Here is an 18096-nt window from a genome sequence, read left to right as displayed (position 1 = left end):
AGATTCCATTTTAAAACTGTTGGCCCAGTCCTGATTAACCTATCTGAGCATTAATAAAATAATTAATTAAATAAATAATAATAATAGACATAAAACACACTTTCATGTGTTTGTGCCGGTGATGTCATAAAAATGAGGCAAATGTTAATATTAAACTATTAGATGTTTCAAGGCAATTAGAAAATTTACAATTCATAATACGTGTGCAGAACTGCATGTATATATACCTAATGTAATACTTACGATCAGTATGCTACTGCAATGGAAATTTAGAGCCCAACGTATCTTATAACTTTGAGTTCTGTTGTTGAAAAATTGCCGGATTTTTTTAATTTAATCTTATGTATATATCTATAACAAAAGAATGAGCCTCCCTGATGGCATAAAGTAATGGCACAGTGGTCCGGGTTCCATTTTCAGCCGTAGGTCCAATCCCAATTAGCATATCTGGGCATAAACAAACACAATTTTAAAGAGGGAATGCTAGGAGTTGCTATACGTCCCGCATTTTCCAGGACAGTTCCGGAAAGGTATAATTTATCCCAGTGTCCTGAAAAATTCTTTGGGGACGCACAAATATCCCTGAGTGGGGTGGGAAAGCAGAAATAATTAATACTATACTTTCATGAAAATTATTTCTATTTAAATGTGTGAACAATATTTCAAATGGTCATTTCACAAAACAAACTGCACATTGAATCGCTTCCTCTCAATAATACAACAGTTGCTGAGTTGCAATAATGTGCAGCAGAGATCTGTTATTTCCTTCTGTTTGTGGTGTTGAATTTAAGTTAATTCCAGTAGCATCGATTGGGTGCCAAAACTCGGGGCGGGCGGGCGGACGACATTTTTCGTAGGTAGACAAGACTTAGCATTAAGACGACATAGTGCGGGGCAAAGAGTCACAAAAGATCGGGGGCAAGTTCATTATGACACCCAAAAGGAAGTGTAAGTTTCAAAGTGAATTTCTGTTTATTAGAAAGTTTAGCGATTATGCTAATTGGACTGTGCATAATAATTATGATGTGCATACATTCTACTTTGTCGGATCTAGAACCCCCACTCCCCAAAGCCTTCTTCTCTTGCTACACAACAAACTTCCGGTGAAGAACGTCAGTGATTTTTACTTATTAAATGTAACAGTCTTAGGAAAGCCGTTTTTTTCTTCTTTGCTTTAAGTGGATTTTTTTGCCGTTTGTGGCCACTCTATTTCTGTTTCTGATTCAGTTTTAGGGTTACCGAGCACTCAACTGCCGGACTGTGGCCCGGTACCGGGCCAAGAGAAAAACTTATGTTTAGTGGCTGACAATTATTTTAAACCCAAGTTTATATTTCCCCCTAAAGAGAAACCGTTTCCTCCGACCACTTCCAATTCCAAATTTTCACAACCCATTTATCTCATGAATACAATGGATACATTTGTCAAAATTACCTAAGTATTACAAAAAAACAGGGCAATATTGTTTAAAACCTAACATGGACCTCTGTATCGTCAAACTCGACTGCGGAAAATAGGGAAACCACAAATGGCCTTCATATTTCTTGGACTAATGTTAAGAACTAAATAAAAAATATGCTCGGCAAGGATATTGGATAAATTTTGAGAACTAACGGGAACTAACGAAAATCAATCGATCTGGATGGTTTTCGGTTCGAAGTTGAATATGGGTCGACAGGGACGTCGGCAGTATTATTCGACCTGGTGGGCAGAAGCTGTTTATTGATAAATTAGGGTGGGCAGTACAAACGTAAGGCATTAGGTGAGTTTGACTAACACGTATCTACCCCCAGTCTCTCTCTCTCTCTCTCTCTCTCTCTCTCTCTCTCTCTCTCTCTCTCTCTCTCTCTCTCTCTCTCTCTCGATTTCCCTCTTACCTTCCTTGTGTAGAAAGCAATCTGGACATAAGGAATTCATCAAACCTAATCATCGTATCCAGTAATTCGTATCTTTTTTACATATCATTTGGGCTGTAAGTGTGACCTATTCGAACACACTCAAATGTCAACCTCCCTCCTGAATAGTACATCCTGTAAACTGTATTCTTGTAGGCAAATGAGTCTCTAGCGCCTGTAACCGCAGTCAAGATAATCCTCTTGGCAGTGCCGGATCTACAAAGTTTGGCCCCCACCCCGCAAAATATTACCAAAGCCCCCTACTACCTACTTACCTTTACACACACACACACTATATATATATATATATATATATATATATATATATATATATATATATATATATATATACATATACACACACACACACACATTTATAATGAATGCGTGTGTGCGTGTGTAATTCTTGATCTCATGCTGACTAAGTCACATATAAGGGACAAGAGGGTGATTCAAAAGTCCGTTAACGCCCCCTATAGAAAGGAAAGGAGTTAGGCTGGCTACAATTGGTCGATAGAAACATGTTAGTATTAGGGGGAACTACGTCGGTGTGTTCCAAGCGGACGTGTGCCATATTGCATTCAACTCAAATTTTTTAAACGGGTGATGTGATATATATGACACTGTTTTCTAACACCTGGAAAATGATACATTTGTTACAATCATGCAGTCGTAACATCTTCCTGATTAAAGATTTGTTGAAGAAACCTTCACCATTGCATTTTTCCTGAAATTCTAGCCTCATTTGATTCTAGTCTGACTGCTACGCGGGAAAATCATGGTGGGTGATCTAAGGTCGTAATTTTTCCGGCTTTGTCCCCACATAAAGCGGCTCTATGGGCCACCAAACATAAAATCAAATGGTACCTGGGGGAAGAGGATAAAAGCGGCCGCAGCGTGGTGCTGATCACATCACCTCCAAGATGATCGAAACATATGTAGGGCCCAGATACCTTAATGTACCTTCATGGCACGGTGCTATATACACAGGGAACAAAGTTTCTTTCCACCCCTTCCTTCATCATCTTTGAAATTCATGCAAGTTAATCATAAGAACTGCATAACTGATAGTGAAAATTTATATGTTGGAAGAGAACTTGCAAATAGTGCTAGCCACTAATAATATCAGTTCAGTAATTCTATAGATTTTTTCCAAACCTACAAAACTGTTACATTAAAATTGGGTCACCTCGGTATGGTAGTGTTTGTGATTACTCGTTATTAATTAGAACAAATCAAAAATTGTAATTTTAGAAACATTGCATTATTTGAAGATGACAGTTATGCAAATAAAACTGCCAGAGAATAAAGAAAGTGACACATCAAATTACCAGGGGAGTGATTATCGCAGTGGGTTATGACGCCAGGGGTCCCAGGTTCGAATCCCGGTCTGAGCATGGCTGTTTTTATGAGTGTCCCTTCATAATTTTCATCATCATCATTCATAGTCATCATTGTGATTAAGGGAAGGAAAATGCTTTTATTTGTATATTGTTTATTACTTTGATCATACCCAGGCCGAGATTTATGTGCTGGTCCGGTGTTGACAACATCAAGAACTCACTCCCATCTATGCACAGTTTCAGTTAGTCTATAACCTTTAACCCAAGTCATGCGAGATGGTTAGTTATACTTTTCATACTTCCACATTCCTAATATCTTTTTTTACTTCAATATATGGCTGATTTCAAAGCAATTTTTCCCCATTGAAGGCTGGGAGCTGCAACCCTCCAAATCCTTCTAAATCCTGATTAAGTCTTGATCATATAGCATACCTCATAATTGTGAATATCCAATAAAACTTACTAAGCTTGTTGATTTCTTCCAGTCATAGCAGTGTTTAAAAAAAAAAGTTCTCATAGTGCTTTTAGCTCTCCAATGACAAAATTAAGGAAGTAGAAAGAAAAAGCTTAAATTAATTTCATTCAAGAAGATATTTTCTCTAATCTTTGTAAACTTGCTTATTAGACAAAGGTTTCGCCAAATGACAGCAGAATTGTTATGGGATGAAACTTTTGAACTCACGAGTATCTCCAAATTCACAAGTAAAATATACATGGAGTGAGTACCAGCCTACACTTACAGAACCATTTACATTTCCCTAATTGTATATATTTATTTAATTTGATTGGGTGGGCAATCGAGTGGGCACAGCAATTTTTTTCTATGCATTTGCGGAACTAAATAAAATTTTATGACAACTATCGAGAACTAACGAAGAACTAACATCCTGACTAGGTTTGAGGTGGGCAATGGAATTTGGCCGCTCAGGCCAACACATTTCGTCTAAGCATTTATTCAGTGAATAAATTGGAAAAATTTGATAAAATGACTAAATTTTCAACAAAATTGACCCATACTCTCTACATTCTACCAATACGGCCCATTTTTTGAGAAAAATTCAGTGTCAAAATTGGGAAATTTCAAATTGCTTCCATTTTTTAATCGGCGAATAAATTGGATAAATTTTGAGAACTAACGAAAATTTTACGAGAACTATCGAGAACTAACAAAGAAGTAACGTCCTGACTCGGTTTGAGGTGGGCAACGAAATTTGGCCGTTCAGGACAACACATTTCGTCTAAGCATTTATTCAGTGAATACATTGGATAAATTTGATAGAATGACTAAAGTTTCAACAAAATTGACGCATACTCTCTAGATTCTATCAATACGGACCATTTTGTGAGAAAAATTCCGTGTCAAAATTGGGAAATTTCAAATTGCTTCCATTTTCTAATCGGCGAATAAATTGGATAAATTTTGAGAACTAACGAAAATTTTACGAGAACTATCGAGAACTAACAAAGAAGTAACATCCTGAGTAGGTTTGAGGTGGGCAATGGAATTTGGCCGTTCGGGCCGACACATTTTGTCTAAGCATTTATTCAGTGAATAAATTGGATAAATTTGATAAAATGACTAAAGTTTGAACACAATTTACCCATACTCTCTACATTCTACCAATACGGACCATTTTTTGAGAAACATTCCGTGTCAAAATTGGGAAATTTCAAATTGCTTCCATTTTCTAATCGGCGAATAAATTGGATAAATTTTGAGAACTAACGAAAATTTTACGAGAACTATCGATAACTAACGAAGAACTAACGTCCTGACTCGGTTTGAGGTGGGCAACGAAATTTGGCCGTTCAGGACAACACATTTCGTCTAAGCATTTATTCAGTGAATACATTGGATAAATTTGATAGAATGACTAAAGTTTCAACAAAATTGACGCATACTCTCTAGATTCTATCAATACGGACCATTTTGTGAGAAAAATTCCGTGTCAAAATTGGGAAATTTCAAATTGCTTCCATTTTCTAATCGGCGAATAAATTGGATAAATTTTGAGAACTAACGAAAATTTTACGAGACCTATCGGGGACTAACTAGGAACTAACGTCCTGACTAGGTTTGAGGTGGGCAACGAAATTTGGCCGTTCAGGACAACACATTTCGTCTAAGCATTTAATCAGTGAATAAATTGGATAAATTTGATAAAATGACTAAAGTTTGAACAAAATTGACACATACTCTCCACATTCTACCAATACGGACCATTTTTTGATGTAATTTCCGTGTGAAAACTGGAAAACTGCAAATTACCTCGAAATTTTGTTCGGCGAATAAATTGGATAAATTTTGAGAACTAACGAAAATTTTATGAGAACTAACGGGAACTAACGAAAATTAATCGATCTGGATGGTTTTCGGTTCGAATTTGAATATGGGTCGAAAAAGTGTGAAGTTGGCCCGACCCATTTATTTCCTTAATAGTTTCCATGTATTTTCGGAACTAACGAAAATTTTATAAAAACTATCGAGAACTGCCGAGGAACTAACGTCCTGACTAGCTTTGAGGTGGGCAACGAAATTTGGCCCTTCAGGACAACACATTTCGTCTAAGCATTTATTCAGTGAATAAATTGGATAAATTTGATAAAATGACTTAAGTTTGAACAAAACTTACCCATACTCTCTACATTCTACCAATACGGACCATTTTGTGAGAAAAATTCCGTGTCAAAATTGGGAAATTTCAAATTGCTTCCATTTTCTAATCGGCGAATAAATTGGACAAATTTTGAGAACTAACGAAAAATTTACGAGAACTATCGAGAACTAACGAAGAACTAACGTCCTGACTAGGTTTGAGGTGGGCAACGAAATTTGGCCGTTCAGGACAACACATTTTGTCTAAGCATTTATTCAGTGAATAAATTGGAAAAATTTGATAAAATGACTAAAGTTTGAACAAAATTTACCCATACTCTCTACATTCTACCAATACGGACCATTTTCTGAGAAACATTCCGTGTCAAAATTGGGAAATTTCAAATTGCTTCCATTTTCTAATCGGCGAATAAATTGGATAAATTTTGAGAACTAACGAAAATTTTACGAGAACTATCGAGAACTAACGAAGAACTAACGTCCTGACTTGGTTTGAGGTGGGCAACGAAATTTGGCCGTTCAGGACAACACATTTTGTCTAAGCATTTATTCAGTGAATACATTGGATAAATTTGATAAAATGACTAAAGTTTCAACAAAATTGACCCATACTCTCTAGATTCTATCAATACGGACCATTTTTTGAGAAAAATTCCATGTCAAAATTGGGAAATTTCAAATTGCTTCCATTTTCTAATCGGCGAATAAATTGGATAAATTTTGAGAACTAACGAAAATTTTACGAGAACTAACGGGAACTAACGAAAATCAATCGATCTGGATGGTTTTCGGTTCGAATTTGAATATGGGTCGAAAAAGTGTGAAGTTGGCCCGACCCATTTATTTCCTTAATAGTTTCCATGTATTTTCGGAACTAACGAAAATTTTATAAAAACTATCGAGAACTGCCGAGGAACTAACGTCCTGACTAGCTTTGAGGCGGGCAACGAAATTTGGCCGTTCAGGGCAACACATTTTGTCTAAGCATTTATTCAGTGAATAAATTGGATAAATTTGATAAAATGACTAAAGTTTGAACAAAATTTACCCATACTCTCTACATTCTAACAATACGGACCATTTTGTGAGAAAATTCCGTGTCAAAATTGGGAAATTTCAAATTGCTTCCATTTTCTAATCTGCGAATAAATTGGATAAATTTTGAGAACTAACGAAAATTTTACGAGAACTATCGAGGGCTAACGAAGAACTAACGTCCTGACTAGGTTTGAGGTGGGCAACGAAATTTGGCCGTTCAGGACAACACATTTCGTCTAAGCATTTATTCAGTGAATAAATTGGATAAATTTGATAAAATGACTAAAGCTTCAACAAAATTGACCCATACTCTCTAGATTCTATCAATACGGACCATTTTTTGAGAAAAATTCCGTGTCAAAATTGGGAAATTTCAAATTGCTTCCATTTTCTAATCGGCGAATATATTGGATAAATTTTGAGAACTAACGAAAATTTTACGAGAACTATCGAGGACTAACGAAGAACTAACGTCCTGACTAGGTTTGAGGTGGGCAACGAAATTTGGCCGTTCAGGACAACACATTTCGTCTAATCATTTATTCAGTGAATAAATTGGATAAATTTGATAAAATGACTAAAGTTTCAATATAATTTACTCATACTCTCTACATTCTACCAATACGGACCATTTTTTGATAAAATATCCGTGTTAAAACTGGAAAACTGCAAATTACCTCGATTTTTTGTTCGGCGAATAAATTGGATAAATTTTGAGAACTAACGAAAATTTTAGGAGAACTAACGGGAACTAACGAAAATCAATCGATCTGGATGGTTTTCGGTTCGAATTTGAATATGGGTCGAAAAAGTGTGAAGTTGGCCGACCCATTTATTTCCTTAATAGTTTCCATGTATTTTCGGAACTAACGAAAATTTTACGAGAACTATCGAGGACTAACGAAGAACTAACGTCCTAACTAGGTTTGAGGTGGGCAACGAAATTTGGCCGTTCAGGACAACACATTTCGTCTAAGCATTTATTCAGTGAATAAATTGGATAAATTTGATAAAATGACTAAAGCTTCAACAAAATTGACCCATACTCTCTAGATTCTATCAATACGGACCATTTTTTGAGAAAAATTCCGTGTCAAAATTGGGAAATTTCAAATTGCTTCCATTTTCTAATCGGCGAATAAATTGGATAAATTTTGAGAACTAACGAAAATTTTAAGAGAACTATCGAGGACTAACGAAGAACTAACGTCCTGACTAGGCTTGAGGTGGGCAACGAAATTTGGCCGTTCAGGACAACACATTTCGTCTAATCATTTAGTCAGTGAATAAATTGGATAAATTTGATAAAATGACTAAAGTTTCAATATAATTTACTCATACTCTCTACATTCTACCAATACGGACCATTTTTTGATAAAATATCCGTGTTAAAACTGGAAAACTGCAAATTATTTCGATTTTTTGTTCGGCGAATAAATTGGATAAATTTTGAGAACTAACGAAAATTTTAGGAGAACTAACGGGAACTAACGAAAATCAATCGATCTGGATGGTTTTCGGTTCGAATTTGAATATGGGTCGAAAAAGTGTGAATTTGGCCCAACCCATTTATTTCCTTAATAGTTTCCATGTATTTTCGGAATTAACGAAAATTTTATAAAAATTATCGAGAACTGCCGAGGAACTAACGTCCTGACTAGCTTTGAGGTGGGCAACGAAATTTGGCCGTTCAGGCCAGCACATTATGTCTAAGCATTTATTCAGTGAATAAATTGGATAAATTTGATAAAATGACTAAAGTTTGAACAAAATTTACCCATACTCTCTACATTCTAACATTACGGACCATTTTGTGAGAAAATTCCGTGTCAAAATTGGGAAATTTCAAATTGCTTCCATTTTCTAATCGGCGAATAAATTGGATAAATTTTGAGAACTAACGAAAATTTTACGAGAACTATCGAGGACTAACGAAGAACTAACGTCCTGACTAGGTTTGAGGTGGGCAACGAAATTTGGCCGTTCAGGACAACACATTTCGTCTAATCATTTATTCAGTGAATAAATTGGATAAATTTGATAAAATGACTAAAGTTTCAATATAATTTACTCATACTCTCTACATTCTACCAATACGGACCATTTTTTGATAAAATATCCGTGTTAAAACTGGAAAACTGCAAATTACCTCGAAATTTTGTTCGGCGAATAAATTGGATAAATTTTGAGAACTAACGAAAATTTTATGAGAACTAACGGGAACTAACGAAAATCAATCGATCTGGATGGTTTTCGGTTCGAATTTGAATATGGGTCGAAAAAGTGTGAAGTTGGCCCGACCCATTTATTTCCTTAATAGTTTCCATGTATTTTCGGAACTAACGAAAATTTTATAAAAACTATCGAGAACTGCCGAGGAACTAACGTGCTGACTAGCTTTGAGGCGGGCAACGAAATTTGGCCGTTCAGGGCAACACATTTTGTCTAAGCATTTATTCAGTGAATAAATTGGATAAATTTGATAAAATGACTAAAGTTTGAACAAAATTTACCCATACTCTCTACATTCTAACAATACGGACCATTTTGTGAGAAAATTCCGTGTCAAAATTGGGAAATTTCAAATTGCTTCCATTTTCTAATCGGCGAATAAATTGGATAAATTTTGAGAACTAACGAAAATTTTACGAGAACTATCGAGGACTAACGAAGAACTAACGTCCTGACTAGGTTTGAGGTGGGCAACGAAATTTGGCCGTTCAGGACAACACATTTCGTCTAATCATTTATTCAGTGAATAAATTGGATAAATTTGATAAAATGACTAAAGTTTCAATATAATTTACTCATACTCTCTACATTCTACCAATACGGACCATTTTTTGATAAAATATCCGTGTTAAAACTGGAAAACTGCAAATTACCTCGATTTTTTGTTCGGCGAATAAATTGGATAAATTTTGAGAACTAACGAAACTTTTATGAGAACTAACGGGAACTAACGAAAATCAATCGATCTGGATGGTTTTCGGTTCGAATTTGAATATGGGTCGAAAAAGTGTGAAGTTGGCCCAACCCATTTATTTCCTTAATAGTTTCTATGTATTTTCGGAACTAACGAAAATTTTATGAGAACTATCGAGAACTAACGAAGAACTAACGTCCTGACTAGTTTTGAAGTGGGCAACGCGAATGGGTCGGGTCAACTTCACGGGGGTCCCCCTGACAAGTATGTAGAGTAAATTTCTGTAATTGGGTTTTGCAGAATATTGTAGATGGTATTTTTGATCCACAGGTAATATTTGTTTCGGATGAGGCATGGTTTCACTTGCGTCGTCATGTTTGTTCACAGAACAATAGATACTGGAGCACTGAAAATCCCCGAATAATACACGAAGTTCCGTTACATGATGCAAAATTTGGTATGTGGTGTGCTGTAAGTGCAAAAGAATAATAGGGCCTATATTTTTTGAAGACGCAATAAATTCAGAGAGGTGCGGTACACAAATACTCACTCCGTTTTTCAGTTGTTATCTGATAATGAGGGACAATATGGGTATTATCAACATGATTCGGCCACAGCCCATACCGCCGCTGATTCTTTGGACGCTATAAGGGAGGTGTTTGATGACAGAATAATTTCTAGAGGTTTATGCCCTTCACGTTCGCCAGATCTTACCGTATGTGACTATTATTTGTGGGGAGCCTTAAAAAATAGAGTATCGAAATAACCGTGATAGCATCGACGAAGTAAAAGACAATACAAGGGCAGAACTTGGAAGAATTACGGAAGAAGAACTTTTACGTTTGTATCAAAATTTCATCAAACGATGCCAGGAATGTGTGAATGTAGGTGGACATCACTTTGAACAACTCTTATAACACAGGTTAGTGCTCGTTTTGCAATATTTATATAAATGTCTGCATATGTCCTTAAAAATAAGCGAGCATTACAGGTTGCAAATGTCAGCATCTCCGTCAGCGCTGCCCGCCGCGCTTCTCCCGATCTCTCGGCTGAAGATCGAAATGAACGAACGGTAGTTGTCCATAAATAATTTATGACCAACTCCCTTCACCTTCTCCGTCAATGCTACAACTAAACCGTGCATCGCAGATGTCGTGGCAGTCACTCTGTCTTTGTCCTTGCCCAGATATACTGTCATGTCATATGTCTATCCCAAAGAATTGCAGAGTTTGTAGATCTTGATCCCAAACCTCTTGTGTTTCTTTGGAATATACTGTTTGAAGATGCAAGACAAGATGTATAAGACCATAGCTTCATCAACTGATAAATGCTCTGTAGGATAGTAGCATTTAGAGCTAAGCTCATTGATCTTGACAAAGACAAACCTCAACTTCCACAGCCTATCATAATTGGGATTTTGGGGGGAGGGGTTCTTCGTATTGTCCTCAAAGTGTAGGAATCTGAGAAAGTGGATGAAGCGGTTACGTGACATCTGTAGTCCGTAAAACTGTGTGTAATGCTGGGGTTTTGTGGACCAGTAGTCTCGCCAACGTGTTCTGTGGTCATGTACCATCAGTATTGTCAAACCAATGAAAGTCTTCATTTCGTCAATGGTCACATCACGTTCGGGCTTTCTCGATGGTTGCTTTGTGATATGTTGGTGGTAGTACCTGTTGGTCTCAGTCACCAGATGCTGGAAGATTTCTTCGGAGAAAGTCAGTGCAAAAAAGTCCAAGGGAGAGGATGCATTGTCAATGTGCCGAGCTTTCAGTCCAGTCTGTCCTAGGAAAGGTCGGGGTTTGGGAGCAGTCCTACCAGTTTGGGAAGGGGGTTGCCAGTTGGAAGGTGCAGGAGCAGGAGGAGGGGAAGGGGAATATCTTTGTGACATATCATCAGAATCAGATTCTGATGATATATCAGAGGGAATATCAAGCTCTTCTTCATCCCAATCGGAGTCTGTATCCATCTCCTCCAGCTCATCTCGGATTCATCAGAACGGAGATCACTCGGGGCAGCCATGGTCGACTATAAGCCTTTTGGGGACACAGCAGGCACAGACGACACTATCACACTTCACACATCATAGGAATGAAGCAAAGATGATAAGGTCTTGGGAAGAGTCACACTTCACTCAAAAAATCTTTGGCACTTGGACACAAAACGAGTCTCACAAATGCACAACCTTCCAGGAGGAAAAGCTAGAACGGAGTGAAAAAAGCATGCCAATTTTTGCATCTACTTCCAAATTCTATTTTTAGACAATGCAGGGTAACCTTTGTAGCCACTTGTGAAACACTTGTGCTCAAGATCAAAGGCTTTTCTTCAGCGCCTCAAACTTCCATTCTTACGACGCAGTTTCAACAACCCCTCTTCCCCCTCCCCTGTACTGTACCCTTCTAAATCCGTAAATCAAGTTGTACCCTTTGGTAATTTGACAGCAGACGGAAGGTGCTACTGTTAAAATTACCTATTATCAATTCGCCCAATAAAAAAATGTACGTTGTTTATAAATTATAAACATTATATTCCTTACCGCAGAAATTCAAACATTTAATTGTAAACTTATTCTACTACATTGTGCTTGCTACTAGAGTTCATTGACGTAAGTTCTTGGAAACCTCTTTAAAGAGATGAAAATTGTTTAAGATGTGTGTGGAAGGATGGAATCAGATTGGCTCTCAGACAATCATGCTGCAGACGAATGCTCCTTTGCGTAAGGGGTGTACACTTTTCTAAAGAATTGGTCGCGTCAATTCAAAGATAAGATACAAATCTTCATCAGAAGAGTATATAACTGACCCCATTTTCTTTTGAATATTCAAAATGGAATTTTCCGAAATGAAACACTTACATGAACGAGACGAGACATGACAGACCAACTTGGGGGGGGGGGGATACAATGCACTCCTGTACCTCACCCATATTTTCATAAATTTTTAAGATATATATATATTTAAAAAAATAGAGTGCCAATTAGCCTATCTGAGAATGAGGTAAATCTGGAATAAGTTTTAATAACTTCAGAGTGGAAACCGAAAGAAAAATAAGCACAAACAAGAACGAGAAGGACCTCACCATACAGGATACGAGATGAGGCTGTGACAATTCTCGACTCATTGCATCGCGATATCATTCCTAGGTGAAATGAAATTTTTCCTAGACATTTAAACAGGGTGCAATTTGCGATTTTATCAGAGGGGGGAACTTATTTTTGCCTATGTATTAGGTATACTTATAATTGGACATTAATTGCTTAAAATCTAATTGTGATGTCGAATGCAACACAAACACAACACCATTTTATGTTCAACTTTAAAGTCAAACTTTAAGAAAATTACATTAGTCAAATGAATGCAGGATATAAATGAGACTCACTGCAGGTTCTATTTGTAGATTTTGGATTGGATTCACAAGGTCTTTGGGAGTAAGATGGGAATATTTCATTGATTTATTTGGTTTACTTTACTTCGCATTTCTGCCACTTTTGGCTAATCGCGAAGATGAGGATGAGTGATGATATGATGAAATTGATGGACACTCAAAAATAACACCCATGGGCAGGCCAGGATTCTAACCTGGGACCTCAGGCATCATAGCGTGCTATGCTAACCCCTCTGCCACAGAGGCCAAGGAGGTGGGAATATGTTTTATTTTTTCTTTGTAGATGCAAAAATCTTAACTGTGATGCGCACATGCTTTTGCTTAAATTAAAGTTTACCTTTTCACATAAATGAGAAATTGACATGTCACCCTAAAACACACACATGTATCTGCATTTAGTACGACTACATATGAAAATAAACCTTGGCCGGCTCTTCACATTGTCCACCAAAAATTGAAAAGAAAAAAAAACTTTTGAGCATATGGCTTTCCTTGCTTCCTCTGAGAGCTGAAGGATTTCGGTTTTGTAAATGTACCGAATGATATTACTTTCAGTACTTGAAGAGTGTCATTAGGTACAGCTAATTATATTACAAATAAATGCTTTGTCAAATGTTTCACAAATATTTCAAAGTTAGACTTCTTACAAGTTGATTGGGAACCATTTGAACTTTTTTTTATTTTTAATACAACTCCCTCTAGATGTCTGAGAAAATACCAAATACATGGCTTCCAAAAGTAATTGGATGGGTACACATCTGCCATAAATTGTTTAAAGATATTTTTATGCGTAGCTATGGGACTTTTAAAATTAGAATGAACTGAAGTGAAGTGGAACACTATAAGTATGATATATTCAATAATGTGGTTTCTATATCCAGTGGGTGGGAGATGATCATTCCTGGTTGGGGTGGCTCAAGATCCCCCTCACTCCTGATTTTCCTTTCTAATGTACATATTTAAATAATTAATATTTTAATTTAATTAAATATAATTATTGTCGTTGCCATTCTGTACTTGCGTAAATTTCAACTTTTAAACAACACAACAACATTTGTCAAATTAACACACACAGACACACATGCATGTAACAGATGATAAACCAATCTGCATACAATGATAAACTTCACTGCACTGAGTAGCAAATGACACACACATGAGTCATAGTGTAGGTGGGCGTGCCACGCGGTAGAGTTGGGAGAATCAAAATAGACTACGCTCATGCTCTCAACTTGCAGTACTTGTTGCCGATTGATGATTTTTTTTCCCTCGGTGGTATGTTGGATAAGCGAAGGTTGGATAAACAAGACTACTGTATTTTAGCTATACAGTGTCACACTGTAATTGTTCAAGACAACCATTCATAATGTGCAGCTCTTTGTGGATATATCTGATTAAAATCATGTGTAATGTCATGCAAACTTCTCACCCTAGATGTCACTTTAATCTCGAAGCGTTACTGACACGCTAAAGACATTTTAATGCTTTTTTCTGACACTTTGAAAAGGAGCAGATTGGTCCAAGAATTGAGTCGTAACTTTTTACTGGTTAAAGATACGTCGAAAAAACCTTTACCATTGCATTTCTCATGATATTTTTCTAGCCTGATTTTATATAATATATCACCCCCTTCCCATTTAAAACTGAAGTTGAATTCAATATGGTGGTCATCATCGTCATATGCTCTATAACATTTTCCCCACCCCTATTACAAACATGCAATTCTGACTAAACCATCTGCATGCATGCCTGCTAAAGAAACTGGTTCTGAGGCCAAGTTTGTCCACTTCGTAAATTAAGTCACGTAGGATCATAGAAAATTACTCGCTTATGTTCCACGTACTATTATCGCAAACTAGGTACTTATCACTCCCGTAATTCCAACATGTTGCAGTCACTATAAAAGACCAAGTTATTCATCATGAATGATGAGAAAGAGAGAGAATAAGATTGCTGTTTGGAATTTCGAGATATAAGAGTGAGTAGGAGGGGTCTTCACCGAGAATGCGTAGTAAGCCGATAAGCCTGACCTCTTATGGTAGAACTTTAAAACGAGGCTAAATTTCCCACAAGGGAATACTTTGTGCATTGAGGAAAATTCCGTGAGGGAACTTATTACACGGTGTAATGTCGATGCTGATTTATTAAGAGAAAAGCTTTTACTTGATCATTGACGTTACAAGAAGAGGCACAGAGAGCGAATATTACATTTTCTGTTCAACTGGGAAAGGCAGTCACTGAAACCTTGAAGCTTTTACATCAGTCCTATGGAGATCAGTGTTTATCATTAACCCTTGTGTTTGAATTATAGCCTTCATCTTCCCATAGCCTACTCCTATTGTGAACCATGTTGTCTAGAGTTTGTGCAGTTGAAGGCCACCCAGGTATTGGATCAATATCCACTGACACCCTACCTTAAACAAACCTGTTGTGCAACATTAATTTGTGTCAAAAAGGAAAGACAATAAATGAAATGATTGTGGGAGGCACTTAGATGCCATTGCCCTTACTTGTGGTCATCTGGTCATTAGATCTTGTTGCATGATAATGCCAGGGCACACACTGCTCTAGTGGTGTGAACAGGACTCCCAACATCCTCCTTACATAGTCTCTCTCTCTTGTGATTGATTTTTGTTTCCGTTACTGAAGAAATCTGAATGGATTTTAGCAATCGAAACAACAGTTTATTGTGATTTGTATACTAAAGGAAACTTTCTCTGTCTGCTTCCAAAGTGTCCAGAGTGTGTTAACAACAAGTGTGGCTACTTTGAAGGGAACAAGAACCAATAGTTGATAAATCTTTATTTTATTTTCTATAGTGACTGTTCTAGAAAACATGTTATCTTAAAGTAAGTTTAATGTAAACATTGAATTTTGAATAACACCATGAAGTTAATTTTTTAGAATTGTCAAAACAAGGAATTGTTAGGTAAGCAATATACCCGTTAACATTTTTTTTACTTAAATTAGTTGATCACTTCAGCAGAAAAATAGTTCAATTACTGTGTTCTTGAAAATCAACTAGAAGCCCACCATTAATAACTACCTTAAATATTCATGTTTGAAATTAAAAATTTGAACTTCAACATTTCTAAATGTCTCTTTTAATTTTATCTTCTTTTTTAAAAGTTTCATGATTTTATATGTTTAATATTCTAGGTATGCAGGTTTACAGAATGCTAAGTTTTGCTTCTGTGGAAGTTCTTATGGAAGCTATGGCCCAGCAGAATGTGGATTAAGATGCCAAGGAAACACTTCCCAACTGTGTGGAGGACCAACTGCAAATAATATTTATGATACGGGACAGAAGGGTAAATATTAAGAATGGGTGATATAGGAGTTGACATGTCATTATTCACAGGGCAATTTAGTACTTATGTCACTAAAATTGTGGGTTAATTCATTTCTTTCTATTCTTTCTTTTTTTTAAATTTGCCAACTTTTTATAGATTTTCAGTAAATATCTATACACTCCTCACAAAAAGTTTGGAATATTGTTATATTAGGCATCAGGTGATAGGCACAGCCTTGAAATGCAACAACACATGGTATCTGTCTGTCTGTTGAATGTTCTTGTGTTTTTTTGACGTATGCCACCGTGCCTATCACTTAACACATTCGGGTCTGGCCTCATAATACAGCATTTTTACCTCTGGACTGCGGTTTTTGGTTGTTTTTAAAAAAATCATAGAAAAAATATTTTTAATTTGTTTTTATTTACCACACATTTCTTGAATCTACAAAACTTCCTCTTTTCAATGAACAAAAATTTGTTAAATTTTCTTTTCATTTTCAGACATTTTTGAATATTTTTTTCAGCAATGTTTTGTGAAAAAAAGTACAACATTGTAACAAATGTTAATATAGAGATATTTTAAGTTCGTAATCTGGAAATTTCAATAATTAACTACATAAACTATCAATTCATCTTTTGAATCTTACATAAGAATACTTCTTACGTGCACATAACAAAAAATAATTACAAATTACAGGTAATTATCTTTTGTATGAAAAAGTGGCTGCAGGACAGGACCAGACGATGTATCAGTTGGTTCTGCATCATGTGTAAAAATTAAACAAATAAATAAATAAACTAAATAAATTTTCATTTGACATACACTATACTAATAAATGGAAAAACTAAAAATACATGAGTGCATGTAGGAGAATCAAGCAAGAGGCAAGATGAATAGACCCCAAAAAATTACCTCTTCTCACTTCATTCATAAAATACTAGAGTTCGCAACACTTTATATTGTCAACAATTAATTATTACGAATATAACCTACCTTCCAAATCTTCAAATTCATCTGCATCATCAAAATCGTCGCCAACTTCAAACTCTGAGGCGGAATCCTCATGCAGAATTTTCGCTATGCAGTCTGGATCCGACGACTCCATTCTAAACAATTCAACCTACATCAACCCGACAACAAACAGTCGCAGGTGCGAGATAAAAATAGCGCATGAGTCACCTAGCAGTCAGAATTTCAACAGATCGGCTTGAATGAACACGCACATGAGATGAAGTATGAACATAGCCCGTAGTTCAATCGGCAAAGCGATTCAATACCACAGGATGGGCTATGCCCGTCGTTCGTCCACATTGACTTTAAGTGCACTGCGGGCTATGCCCGTCGTGAAACCCCAATGTGTTAATTGCCTAATATAACAATATGTCAAACTTGTTGTGCATAATATAACAATATTCCAAACTTTTTGTGCCTGATATAAAAATATCCCAAACATTTTGCGAGGAGTGTACATTCAAGGTTTCTGCATATGAATGTGATAATACCACTGAATGAGGAAGGTATGGATGGTATATTTTACCATCGTTCCATATATCTTGACATTCTGTTTTGAAGAAAAGCTGGACCTAATGGGGTTATAATCCT

The 18096-nt window shown here is 36.3% G+C and overlaps 1 protein-coding gene across 1 annotated transcript in view; it reads left to right on the top strand.

The window, feature by feature from the left end:
- The window catches only part of LOC145984076 (putative inactive tyrosine-protein kinase Wsck), a 181029-nt gene that overhangs the window by 38692 nt on the left and 124241 nt on the right, over positions 1-18096 (top strand). The window contains exon 4 of the mRNA XM_083117466.1: positions 16358-16509. Coding sequence (XP_082973592.1) covers positions 16358-16509 — 152 coding nt within the window. The remainder of the gene's footprint in view (positions 1-16357; positions 16510-18096) is intronic.

This window comes from Lepisma saccharinum, chromosome 2 (genome assembly GCF_977018435.1).
Source record: "Lepisma saccharinum chromosome 2, izLepSacc3.1, whole genome shotgun sequence".
Classification (NCBI taxonomy): Eukaryota; Metazoa; Arthropoda; class Insecta; order Zygentoma; family Lepismatidae; genus Lepisma; species Lepisma saccharinum.
The sequence above is the reverse complement of the archived record's forward strand: the minus strand, read 5'-3'. Positions and strand labels throughout refer to the sequence as shown.